Source organism: Helianthus annuus, chromosome 11 (genome assembly GCF_002127325.2).
Source record: "Helianthus annuus cultivar XRQ/B chromosome 11, HanXRQr2.0-SUNRISE, whole genome shotgun sequence".
Taxonomy (NCBI): domain Eukaryota; kingdom Viridiplantae; phylum Streptophyta; class Magnoliopsida; order Asterales; family Asteraceae; genus Helianthus; species Helianthus annuus.
The window spans coordinates 36822064-36835367 of NC_035443.2; the positions used below are offsets into that span (position 1 = coordinate 36822064).

At 36.0% G+C, this 13304-nt stretch overlaps 2 protein-coding genes across 2 annotated transcripts; both read left to right on the forward strand.

Moving 5' to 3' along the window:
- Window positions 1-2012: 2012 nt before the first annotated feature.
- LOC110924060 lies at window positions 2013-9446 on the forward strand. The gene is made up of 10 exons (XM_035979847.1): window positions 2013-2503; window positions 4230-4382; window positions 4518-4647; window positions 4716-4944; window positions 5010-5181; window positions 6859-7515; window positions 8104-8253; window positions 8331-8460; window positions 8526-8769; window positions 8854-9446. The coding sequence occupies exons 1-10, from the start codon at window positions 2099-2101 to the stop codon at window positions 9026-9028; spliced, it is 2445 nt and encodes an 814-aa protein (XP_035835740.1). The 5' UTR covers window positions 2013-2098; the 3' UTR covers window positions 9029-9446.
- A 1066-nt stretch (window positions 9447-10512) lies between these two features.
- LOC110924061 (late embryogenesis abundant protein At1g64065) lies at window positions 10513-11409 on the forward strand. Its single transcript, XM_022168103.2, has one exon. The coding sequence runs from the start codon at window positions 10712-10714 to the stop codon at window positions 11288-11290; it is 579 nt and encodes a 192-aa protein (XP_022023795.1). The 5' UTR covers window positions 10513-10711; the 3' UTR covers window positions 11291-11409.
- Window positions 11410-13304: the final 1895 nt, after the last annotated feature.

The following is a 13304-nucleotide window of genomic DNA, read 5'->3' on the forward strand; positions in this document are numbered from 1 at the left end:
ACCAAGTATAAATTATATATATATATAGGAAAAATTACACGTTTTGTCCTTTATCTATATACCATTTTTCAGGCGGTGTCATTTTCGACGAATTTTGATAGATTTTGCCCTTTATAGGGAATTTTGTTGCACGTTTTGTTTTTTGACCCTAACCCAGTTAGATTTTTTTTAAGTATGGTTACCCAAGGGTATTTTAGTCTTTTTTACCCTTTTATTTAATATTATATAAAAAAATAAAACAAAACATTTTTAAAAATAAAAAATCACCCTCTCTCTCCCTACAACTTTCTCCCTCTACCACCCACTCTCTCACACACAATCAGCTTCACCCAAGACCCACCACCACTACCACCACCATCAACCCACCACAAATCAGCTAACACCTCCACAAAAACCCACCACTACCTCCATAATCGGCTTAAAAACCATTCGGTTATGCGTCTACAGTTATCTCAAAATCCACAATAAAACCATACTCGAAGCCCTAAAAACTCATTTACCTCAAAATTCTCCTTGAATTCGCTTCGTTTCCATCTGAAAACAGAGGAATTCCCATGGCGACAACAGTTACAAACAACGATGATCCCGAGACGATTCACGATCTGACAATGATGCAGATGAACAGAAACCTAGTGTTTTGAAGGCGAAAACGGTGTAAAGAAGAATAAGAACAACACTATAAAACATAAATCTGAACCGGAGAAAGAGGTTGATGCATCTGAAGACGAACACGAGGTGCAGGAAACAGGTACAATTGATAATATGATTTGTGATGAAGTTCGAAACAATGTGGAGGTTGATTCAGGTGTCAGGAGATCGAATAGAGCGAGTGGGTTCGGTTTATAACCACCACCACCTTCCGATTCTACTTTAGGGCCCTTCGTCATCGAACACTAACCATCTTCCAATTCCACCGGAGATTTGAGTTCACGGCCGGAGATCTGGTGGTTGTGGTGGGAGCAGATCTTAGAGAGAAAGAAAAAAGAGAGGAGAAAGAGGGGGAGACTTTAGAGTGAGAGGAAGAGTTGATCTATTTTTGTATTTGTATATTTTTTTACAAAATAGTCCCTCAATATAAATTATTTACACAATATTCCTTGGATGGTGAAATGACAAGAATGTAATCATGTGCAAGGCACATGACCATATTTAACCAAAATAATTAACAGGGTTAGAGTCAAAGGACGTAACGTGCGACAAAATTCCCTATAAAGGGCCAAACATGTCCAAATTCGTTGAAAAAAAGGACACCGCCTCTAAAATCTTCCTATACTAATAAATGGAAATCTTTTTTGGACACTAGTCACTTACTGGTGCTTTCTCACCTTATTTTCCTATTTATCTCTCATATTAAATAATAATAATAATTTTAAATTTTAAACAAAAATATTAGATAAAAATAAATATTTAGATAAGGATAAACATTTGTTTTTTTTTTTATGATCATATTAAATTATAATAATAATAATAATAATAATAATAATAATTCTAAACAAAAAATTAGATAAGAATATAACCGTTTATTTTTATTATGATGATCATATTAAATAATAATAATAATAATAATAATAATAATAATAAACATAATAATAATAATTTTAAACAAAAAATTAGATAATAAGAATATAAACCTTTATTTTTATTATGATCATATTAAATAATAATAATTATTTTAAACAAAAAATTAGTTAAGAATACATATTTAACAAAGTAAAATGTTATAATAAGTAAATAGTACATTAATGTTTATTTTTAAAAGATAAATCTATAATAAGTAAATAGTATATCAATATTCATTTTTAAAAGATAAATCTTGATGATTGTTTGTATTAACATACGACATTATATTTTATTCAACACATGCAATATACGAGTTTATTTAAAAATATATATCTTTTTATTGTTTATATTATATAAAATTATATTTATGTAACTCGTGTAATATACGGGTTTTTAACCTAGTCGTATTAAGATAAAAGAACAAAAGTTGTAATTTTTGCAAAGTTTTAATCAAACAAGGGAAATCAAAAATCTTCAAAAACCCAAAACAAAACCCTGTTGTTGGAGCTTCCATTAGGGTTTTAACGATTTTCAAGCCATGTTAGCCGAACCCACCGATCCACCCCCTACACGATCGGAGCAAATCATCAACACATATGGCGTCAAAATGCATTCAAAACCAGACACCATGATGGACATGGAGTATTCAGTTACTGCAGTAGAATCCATAATAATGTACACATTTCAAAACAAGAAGCTTCTAGAACAAGCCTTAACACATCCTACTTACGCCGACGGCCCGTCGTACCAACGGCTGGAGTTTCTGGGTGACTCTGCTCTCGGACTCGCGATTTCAAGCTTCTTCTACTTGACGTACCCTGATATTGATGCTGGTAAACTCTCTGATCTTCGTGCTGCCAATGTTAGTAATGAGAGGCTTGCTCGAGTTGCGGTTCATCATGGGCTTCATAAGTATATTCGACATAGCAAATTGAGTCATAAGGTATTTTCATTGTTATTATAGTGTTTGGGTCGTCAAATTGACTGATTTATACATTATAATTTGTGTTTGAAATTGGAGGCTTCTGGTGTTTGGTTTTGTTAGGATTGGGAATCTTATATTGAGGTTGAGGAACTTTTGTATGGGACCAGTTGTGTACTGCTAAATATTAAATAAATGTTCGGTCTGGTTCAGGTCGGGTCGGGTCGGGTCGGGTCGGGTCACATAATAGAATAATAATTAAGTCAAACTAAATGTCAAATATTCTGATAAGTAATATAGTAACAAGTTTTAGTTTCAAGCATAGTTAGTTATTAAAGGCGTTAGGCGCACTCAAGGCGCATAGGTCTCACCTGTGGCATAGGCGCAAGGCGCAAAAAAAGCGCGGGCCTGAGGAGAAAAAAAGCGCACAACAAAAAAACTTAAAATATTTTTATATAATAGAAAATTAATACTATTGTTCAAATAAGATAAAACTAAAGCTATTATAGAACATTTTATATCGTTTATTTAGTACCAAAAGTTATAAATGTTAGTTTATTAGTTTTCGTTAGATAAAAGTAGAAATCTCGTTGGAATCTTGCCATCATTTAAAGAATTTGGCCGGAAACTCATTTGAATTTAGGAATCTCGCTGGAATATGCGCATGAACCATCACCTGGAGAATTAAAGCGCAATTGCCTCGACTAAAGGCGCAATTGGCTTGCGTTGCTAGGTAGGCACAAGAGCTTTTAACAACTATGGTTTCAAGCTTATATTAATTCACATTCTAGCAAATAATCAATTAATTAACTATAAATCTAATACACTAATCAATAATCTAGTAATTAATCTAGCACACTGCACATATATAAGTGGTGGAGGGCTTGCATTTCTCTTGAGAGATGCAGGTTCGACTCCCACTTGGTGCAGAGTGAGGCACTGGTGGGCAATGATGGGAGACCCAGGGAAACCTGGGTTGGATCCTTGAGCCAAACGGGTTTTACCGGTAATTTCACCGTCGTGCCTACGGGCAGGTGGGTTACCGGGTTTTCCCCGGAATTGGTGGTGGACTCGGGTTACTCTCGGAGTACTCCGTTTGTCCAGTAGGTGCCCCGAGAGTGCTCGGGATTAAGTTTGTTGGCCGTTCAAAAAAAAAAAAAAAAGGTAAAGTTTAGAGAATTTGAATAATGTAGCATTCGCCATTCTAAAAAAAAGAAGTTTAGAAATTAGAATCGACTCGTGAGAGGGGTGGTCTGACTTCTGAGTTTGGATTTGGACTGTGAAAGGGTGGTCGGACATTGGAGTTCTGTTCTGTGGCTGTGTATGAACTGCATGCTGTTTGGATCAAATTGACTGATATATATGTTTCGTATTCATGCCTTGCTATTGAAACCGGTGACTTTTGGTGTTCGGTTTTGTTACGTTGAGAATTTTTTTCTTATTAAAGTTGAGGAAGAAGAACAGATAGCTGTCATACTGTTTGGATAAAATTGATTGATATTTATATTTCATACCGTTTATAGTTTTGTACATTATGCCTTGCTATTGAAATTGGAGACTTTTGGTGTTTGGTGTTGTTAGGTTTGGGAATTTCTTTAAAAAACTTGAGGATGAAGAACAGATGGCTGTGTATGATCTGCTTACTGTTTGGATCAAGACGACCGATGTTTATATTTCATACCGGTTATACATTATAATATATGTCTTGCTATTGAAACCGGAGACTTTTGGTGTTTGATTTTGTTAGGTTTGGGAGTTTTTTATTAAAGTTGAGGAAGAAGAACAGATGGCTGTGTATGGTGGACAGATGACAGCCCCAAAAGTTCTTGCAGATATTGTAGAATCGATGGCTGCAGCTGTATACATTGATTGTGGGTTCAACATTCAAATGATGTGGTCGGTAAGTTCGTTCCTATGAGTTTGGTTATGTTTAATTAGCGATTACAACTCTGAACTTATATTAGATCTTGAATGAAAGTAAGAATGTGAATAAAAATTTTGATTAATGTGTTTGATATGATGATGATGTATACAGATATTCAGAAACCTACTCGAGCCGTTAGTAACGCTTGATGGCATTTTGGCTCAACCACAGCCTATTACAGCACTGTATGGGGCATGCCGGAAGGATGGGAAGCGGGTTGATATACGATACTCGAAGAATGGTGAGAGCTTGTTGTTAATATGCAACTTTGGATTTACCATATCTGATCTAACCTATCTAAATTCTCAGGTGGCAGAAACATTGCAAGTGTGTTTGTGGATGATACATTTATTGCATCTGGCTGTTCCGATTCCCTAAAGAATGCAAAGCTTCTTGCAGCCGAGGCTGCTTTGTTGAAAATACCGAAATCTAGAAGTGGTGATGATCTTGATTTCAATGAATTAATGGAGATTGAAGGTGCGAAACTGAAACTACTTGAACTCAGCAACAAGAAGAAGTGGCCAAAGCCAAATTACAGGTATGATTATTACCGTCATTTACACTGTAAACGGTTTAATCTGACTGCTTTAGTTTTAATTTTAGAGTTGAGCAGGAGTTGGGTCGTGGACATGATAAAAGATACGTATCGTCTGTTCAAGTGGAGGTTTCTGGTACAGTTTTGTCTGTGAAAGGAAGTGAGAGAAGTAGGGTAAAGGATGCTGAGAATTCTGCGGCTTCATTGATGTTTTGTGTTTTGCGAGAGGCTGGATATACCTGATTCTAGAAATTAGAGTAACTCTTGTTTAACATCGTAAACTAATGAGGTTACTGTAAATATTCTGGTTGTGGTTCTCTTGTGTTCTCCGTCTCATTTACTTTTCGATTAGCCAGTTTGATCGCATACAAAGTTAACATTAACTTTTGTTTTTGCATCTAAATAGACAAAGGGAAATGAAAGAATAAGGTTGTAAACGAGATGTAGTTTTATCGACTTAAACTCGTGTTAGTCAAGTTTAGAGAAAAAATGAGTTTGAAGCATAGAGCTCAAGCTAAAAGGGTGGTAATTGGTAAACATGTTTGGTTTTATCAAGTTACTAGAAGAAACTAGGTTTGTTTATGGTTCGGTTTGAAATGGTAAAATCGGCCATCGGGTTGGTTTTGCGGTCCGGATTCTTTTTTTCAGTCGGACGATTCAGGAATTTACAAACCATACCGAATAGTTTGGTTTACGGTTTATACATGAAACCGAGTGGAAAAAAATGTGAACCGGACCATAGGGTTTTGAGCTTTTTTTTTTAGTCTCTATTGTGCCATTAATTATTTTGAATTGAACTAGTGAATTATGCTTAATGATACCATGCTAGAAGTTGATATGTTCTATTGCAACTTGGCCTGTAGTCGTCATCCAACTAGAAAGGCAGGATTGCAATATTGAACCATCTGACAAAGTTTATTGAATAATTCGGTGTGCGAGGTATAATACTAGTTGTCATCAAACGGAAACTTTCTTTAAAAAATTACCTGTCCAGATAAATAAAAAAAACCATCAACTTAATTCGAACTAGCCGAGGAAAATCCATTCCTGCCTGATTTAATCCATGATAAACTTTGTGAAAATTTGATACTCTTTTCAAAATCATGCAAGGAATCAAATTTCAGGTTACTCAAGTTATTTGGATCAAAACCCATATTTCTTTTCCATTTTGAACCTTTTCTTTTCAACTAACTTAATATTTTTATTATGTTATGAAAAATGAAAATAGTAACATATACTTCATATTTTTATTATGTTATGAAAAATGAAAATACTAACATATTCAATTATTTTACGTTTTAAACCTCAAAATTTTAGGTTTTAATTTTAATTTTTAAAACGTAAAATAATTGATTACCATTTAATAGAGTAAAATGTCAAAATCATATTTACCAGTTTCATCGAAAACAACTTTTTTGCATCGTATTATCCTTCACTTTTAGGATTTTTTGCTATTTTCATCCAAACATTTAACATTTTTTTTTACCAAAATCGTCCCTGCGAGTTGGGATTTTTTGTCATTTTCATCCAAGTGTCTGACCGAAAAAATAATGCAAATTTGACATTTGGATGAAAATAGGAAAAAATCCTTAAAATGAAAGACAATATGATAAAAAAAAATTCTTTTGAATGAAACTGACAAATATACTCAAATCTTAGAGACGATTTTGACTCTTTATTTTTAGATACAACCAGTGAGATTACCTGCGCTATGTTGCAAGGTTTCGTTCGATATCTATTCTGGTTCAATATAACAACCAGCTAGCTGAAAGAAATAAACTCAAAAGAATATTATCACATTTTTTAAATCGTTGGAATACCATCAAAAAAAAATTTAATTGGACAGACGGGCCGATTTTAAATTTTGTAAATGAAAACTTAAATATTATCTCATATGCTCTTCAATTTTAACCCAACTTTCAAAGTTGCATCAGACTGTCTTCCCCTCCTTTTCTCTCTCTGTCAAACCTAGCCCAAACCACCGCAATCCACCACGAAGGAGGAGACTCAACTGTGTCGCTGCACTGTTCTCGTTTTCCGGTGGTTGACGTATACCAACGGTTCTGCGAAAAAAACATCATCTGTTCATCATTGTTCTTGAAGATTAAGATGAAGAAACGAGGGTTTAACAACAACAAAAAACCCACGAATCACAGATCAAGCAAGCGAAAAACCCACCCACAAGAAAAAATCATCCACACATACGGCACGGATCTGTGTCTCCAACCCTCCACACAACCCGTTCAACAATCAATAACCATAGAAGACTCAATAGCAGCCGTTGAGTCTATATTATCGTACAGTTTCAAGAACAAGAGGCTGTTAGAAGAAGCGTTAACGCATTCTTCTTGCACCGATGGTTTGTCGTATCAGCGGCTGGAGTTTTTGGGCGATGCGGTTATCGCACAAATGATATCGAACTATTTCTTCTTGAAATATCCGGATGTTGATGCGGGTATACTCTCGCGGCTTCGGGCTGCGAATGTAAGTAATGAGAAGCTTGCTAGGGTTGCGGTTAATCATGGGCTGCATAAGTACGTGAGGCATAATAAAGCTACTGTTCTTAATGATAAGGTAGTACATTGATGTGTTTGGTTATTTGTATGTTGTTTGTTTTGAAATTTGAGATAATTTTGTTAGGTCTGGGAGTTTTTGATATTTGCATGTTATTTGTATTGATTTTGATGTTGAAATTGGGGATTTTTGGTGTTTGATTTTGTTAGGTTTTGGATTATTTGATATCTGCATGTTATTTGTATTGTTTTGACTGATATGACTGATATTGAAATTTAGAATTTTTATTTTTGATTTTGTTATGTTTTGGATTTTTTGATATGTGCATATAATTTGTATCGATTTGATATTGAAGTTGTAGAATTTTGGTGCTTGATTTCGTTAGGTTTGGGAATTGTTGATATCTGCATATTATTAGTATCGATTTTATATTGAAGTTGGAGAATTTTAGTGTTTGTTTTTGTTAGGTTTTGGAATTTTTGATATCCGCTTAGTATTTGTATCGATTCGATGTTGAAGTTAGAGAATTTTGGTGTTTGATTTTTTTTCTAATAGGCTTAGGAAATTTTGATATCTGCATAGTATTTGTATTGTTTTGACTGATATTAAAATTGGGGATTTTTTTTTTTTTGTGTTTGATTTTGTTAGGTTTTCGAATTTTTGATTGAAGTCGGTGAAGAAGATATGGTTGTGTATGGTGGACAGATGAAAGCTCCAAAAGTACTTGCGGATATCGTTGAATCTGTCGCTGCAGCTGTATACGTTGATTGTAGATTTAACTTGCAAGATACATGGATGGTTTGTTTACGTTCAACAAGATTCCGTAATTATATTTAATATTGAATGAAACTAACAAGGTGAACCTGAATTTTCAGATTTTTGGGCACCTACTTGAACCGTTAGTCATGCTTGATGACATTTTGGCTGAACCACAACCTATTACTGCACTGTATGAGGCTTGTCAAAAGGACGGAAAACAACTTGATATACAATACCGGAGGAATGGTGAGTGTTTCAAAATGAAACTTTGGATTTGATTAAATGTCGTTCTAATCTATATAAACTCGCAGGTGACAAAACCGTTGCAAGTGTCTATATGGATGGTATACTTATCGTATCCCGCTCTTCCGACACCAAAGAGAATGCAAAGCTTCATGCAGCCGAGGCCGCTTTGTTAAAAATAACAAAACCTAAAACTAGTGATACGGGCCCACAAGCTATTGTTGATTTTAATGATGCACTAGAGATTGAAGGTGCCAAACAAAAGCTAAATGAACTATGCAACAAGCAAAAGTGGCCAAAGCCGACTTATAAGTATGGTTCCGCCACTGGATATTGATTATTACTATAATTTATATTGCAAAACTTTCGATCTGACTGTTATAGTTTTAATTTTAGAGTTGAGAAAGAATTGGGTCCATCGCATGATAGAAGATACATATCGTCCGTTCAAGTTGAGATTCCTGATGCAACTTTATCTGCGAAAGGAAATGAGAGGTCGAAGGTTAAGGATGCTGAGAATTCTGCAGCTTCGGTGATGTTAGAGGATTTGCTAAAGGCTGGATACACGTGAGAGTATAAAATTAAAAAAGTCACGTGTATATTAACTGGTCGGTGTTGACTTTTTGACCGATGACTCTCTGCAGTTGGCTTTTTTCCTTCAATTGGCAAACGTCAAACTTCTGATTTTCCAGTTCTCCCGACAGCCATTACTCGGCATTCTGGTTGAATTATGTACGCTATTGACCACCAATCTTCTAATTTAACATTTTTACTAGCTGCCCATAAAACACTTGAACATCCAACAGCTCCTGGTTGCCTTTTAATTTCCCTTTGACTATCATTCTGTTATAATTTCATTTGAATTAACTTCACTAGTCAGACCTCAATTGTTGAGTTTCACATGTAATAGACTTTTATATCGTTGTACTGTATCCAACTGTTGACTTCCAAATGTCTTAGACTTGATCCATTGTTTGACTTTTCACTTTTGGATCCCATCTGCTATTCATATATGTTGACAGCTATTCTAAATATTGAGCACAAAATGTGGAATTACCACAGTAATCCTAGTGACAGCATACCAGTAGTTTCACTTTCTCTACACCTTTTATGAGGCAAGTTTGAACTTGCATCAGCTCTGCTCAACTCAGTTGTAACTTGCAACCTAGGAGGCACCAGTGGTTATGAAAATAATATTGGAGCATTTAAACGACAGGAGAATAACTCGACTTGATCATCTTTTCGATAATTACATCGACTGCAAGGGGTTTGTTGTAGGCTGCCAAATATGTGTGACGTGGTGGCTGAAATTTGTATCGTTTTGTTCTTACCATATGAGAGATACTTAAGAAATATCCCGCCTCAGACTCAGAGATCATCAATGTGTTTTGAAAGCATTGGTTGTGGATGAAAGAACTTTTATGTATGTTTGAGTGTGAGCAATACATGATAGGTGACATCAGTGGCGGACCTAGAAATTATTTGTTGGGGTGCGAATGAATGGTTCAAACATATTTTCAAGGGGTGAGGACGGGTTTTTTGTCTAAAAAATACACTAATTTTTTTCAAGGGGTGTGTCCACCCAGTACCCACGCAGAAACTTAGGTCCGCCCCTGGGTGACATGACATCCAGAGAAGTTTACGCTCAGACAACCAAAAACAAAACCTTGAGATGATCAAATTTTACCCTATGTAAGAGTGATAAGGACTAAGGAGTAAGCAACATGTTATTTCTAACCATCTTCTAAAATCTTCAAGAGTAGCAATTACTACCAATCATATAAAATGACCAAATTGCCCTTCCCGTTAACAAAATTACATATAAAATGACCGAATTGCCTTTCTTATTAACAGAAAAAATAGATGAAGTTAACCTAGTGGACTAAAATGGCAACGGTGAAACCTTTTTGGACCCACAAGCGAAAAATGAAACATTTGGACTAAACTGACAAAATGACCCAAACCACATGGACTAAAATGGCATTTAACTCTTGTATAATTTATGAAAATACCATGACCACTATATTAGCAACTACCAGCATACATATTTTCAAAAACAAAAATATGTTCAACCAAACAAAGTCAGATGTACGTAATCTACAATCTTACAAATTTATGCCTCTTCATGTACTAAACAAAACAACATTCAACCTTGATTTCATCTATATAAACAAACATGTTATATATCAAATTATCTACACACACAATTAAAAACCATCCATTCGAATACACTGATACGTCAAAAATCCCCTAAATGGAAACACCAAAAGGAAGATCGCGAAAGTGTCTCAAGATTTGTTGTGGCGTGACGATAGCAGTAACTTTCATCTTCATCGTTGTGTCGATAGTCTTATACTTTACTGTCTTTAAACCAAAGGATCCACAAATCACAGCCCACCCAACAAATCTTGAAAACCTGCATGTTCAATTATACCCGAACGTAAGCATAAATGCAACTATAGTTCTAAACTTGACGATTAATAACCGAAACTATGGGAGTTTTAAGTTCAAGGACTCGATTGCATATGTTTATTATCGCGGATTGTTAATAGCTGAGGTTCCCGTGGAGCATTCAGAGGTGCCCGCTCGTGGTAGTTTTTCTATGACAGCGTATGCAAATATTACGGGCGGTAAAATGGCCCTCGATCCCAATTTTTATAGTGATATCGCGACGGGTCATCTAAATTTTACCTCGACATCGATTATGCATGGGAAAGTGGGTGTTTTGAAAATTATAAAGGTGGGAGCAAAAGTTGATAGTGTTTGTGATATTGGGGTCAACATTTTGACACTAGAAGTCAACCCAAAATGCCACTCGAAAGTTGACTTCTAAGATGTTTTTTGGAACTATATCGCTGTGTATATATACCGGTTAAGAACTCCATATTGATGTATTTTCTTGTATCTGTTATAACTGTTTTACATATTCAGTTGCCTAGTGGTTTAATTACATTATCTTTATTTATCTTTTACATGCATATTCAGTTGCCTAGTGTTAAGTAATGCTGAGCGCTATTATCCTCTATCAGTAATAAACATATGCAATGAGTACTTGAACTTTAGTTCCCATTGAATCATTGATATGTTAACTCAATCGACATTGGCAAAAAATCCTTGTGTTAAGTAATGCTGAGCGCTATTATTCAGTAGTTTGTCACTTCCCCGGCCTCACCCATGTACCCAAGTAATTTGGAGTTCTAACAGCAACACAGATAGACATAGGTAACAATTGCTTCAATAACTGTGCCCACACCGTTTATGATCAGTGAACCACATTGTTAAACACCTTATGACTCTAGGTAAGGTAAGGTGCCATACCTTTCACCTGCAGTGCACTCTCTCTAGAACAGTCATAATAATAACACATGCTGCATATAAAGTAAACCAGACATGTGACTGGCTCGTTGAAAATAAATGGATTAGACTCAATCGAGCCAGGCTTAAGCTTGCTTTATAAGGCTCGTTGAGATGTTGAATCGAGTTCGAGTGTAGCTTCCTGAAGAAACACTAAGTCTAAACCGATGGGTTTATCCTTGTGGGAGTGGTCTCGTCAAGAATGGTTAATCCTCAATCTTTCCTCTAGATGATTTGAGTGTTTAATCTGCAAAACAAAACACCTTGAGACTCGTTAGGAGAGGTGGGGGGTTCTCCTTGTAACCAGCCCCTGGTGTGAGAATAAGTATCGTTTAAGAAGAGAAAACGAGTGTGCGTTAAGAGTAAGAGTAAGAGCGTGAGAGAGTGAGAGAGCCGATCTTTAAACCTGTGGTTGAAGGCTGATATTTATAGCCGCAGAGTGTGGAGAAGGAGATGGGCTGATGGGCCTTGCGCCGGACGTCGCCAACAAGGAATATCATGTTTGTCTCCTCTGACACGACTGTGAGTGCTTGCAGAGGATAAAGACATTGGCGCACAGTGATTGGAGCCACGTGGCCTGACGGTTGTCCTTGTTGTCGAGTCTGTCACCAGCTGTGAGTGGAGATCATGGAGCAGTAAACGGTGCAACCTGATTGGTTCCACGTCACTGTCCCTTTTGTACTTCTTGTCTCCTGCACGATTGGCCATCGTGAGAGTTGTCTAGTCAGGGCTTAGCGTATGCTGATTGGCTACTGTCGGAAAGAAGAAAAATAAATAGTATAGGGGGCTAATATGTAACTTGGTGTTCTATATAAGCACCATTTCTTTGTAACCCTAGATGATGAACTTCAATACAACTTCAATACATTTGATACAATTCCAAACCCAAATCGGCTCAGTCTCTATACCAAACAACATGGTATCAGAGCAGGTTTCCGATTCGTAAAACCCCTATCGATCTTCGCATGGAAATCTAAATCAGTTTTTACTTATCCTATCCTATTCAAACTCAAACCTGAAAAACCGAAACCAGTTCTCAATCTGTCGTGTTTAATCGCAAAACCGCAAAACGTGTTCAACCGCAAATCAGTTTAATTGATACATCACTTCCCGCGAACTAGCAAAACCATCGGTCCAATCGTTGTTCAATCACACCCGTGGTATCACACCTGTTGTTCCAATTAATTGTTGAGCAAAGTCTTTGTTACAAATTAATTGTTGAGCAAAGTCTTTGTTACAATCATTGGTCCAATCATTGGTCCAATCAAAATTTTGTTTGACCATTTTTTTTTGAAATTGGTCCAATCAAGTTCAACCGACCTACCTTTTTTGTGCTACCTACCTTTTTTGTTCCAACTTCCTTTTTTATAATTACGCTACCGACACCAATCCCGACCAATTTCGCTGCTCTTATTTGCTATTTGATAATTTCGCTATTCTCAAAGGATCAATTCGCTTTCGTTGTCGGTAGCGAATTTGCGGGCTTTCAAATC

Excerpts from the sequence above, each read along its gene's own strand:
- LOC110924060 (XM_035979847.1), top strand. The coding sequence starts at position 2,099 with ATGTTAGCCGAACCCACCGATCCACCCCCTACACGATCGGAGCAAATC. Across the intron at positions 4,945-5,009 it reads TGGCCAAAGCCAAATTACAG|AGTTGAGCAGGAGTTGGGTC; the intron begins GTATGATTATTA and ends TTTTAATTTTAG. Across the intron at positions 5,182-6,858 it reads TGCGAGAGGCTGGATATACC|TTTCAAAGTTGCATCAGACT; the intron begins TGATTCTAGAAA and ends TTTTAACCCAAC.
- LOC110924061 (XM_022168103.2), top strand. The coding sequence starts at position 10,712 with ATGGAAACACCAAAAGGAAGATCGCGAAAGTGTCTCAAGATTTGTTGT.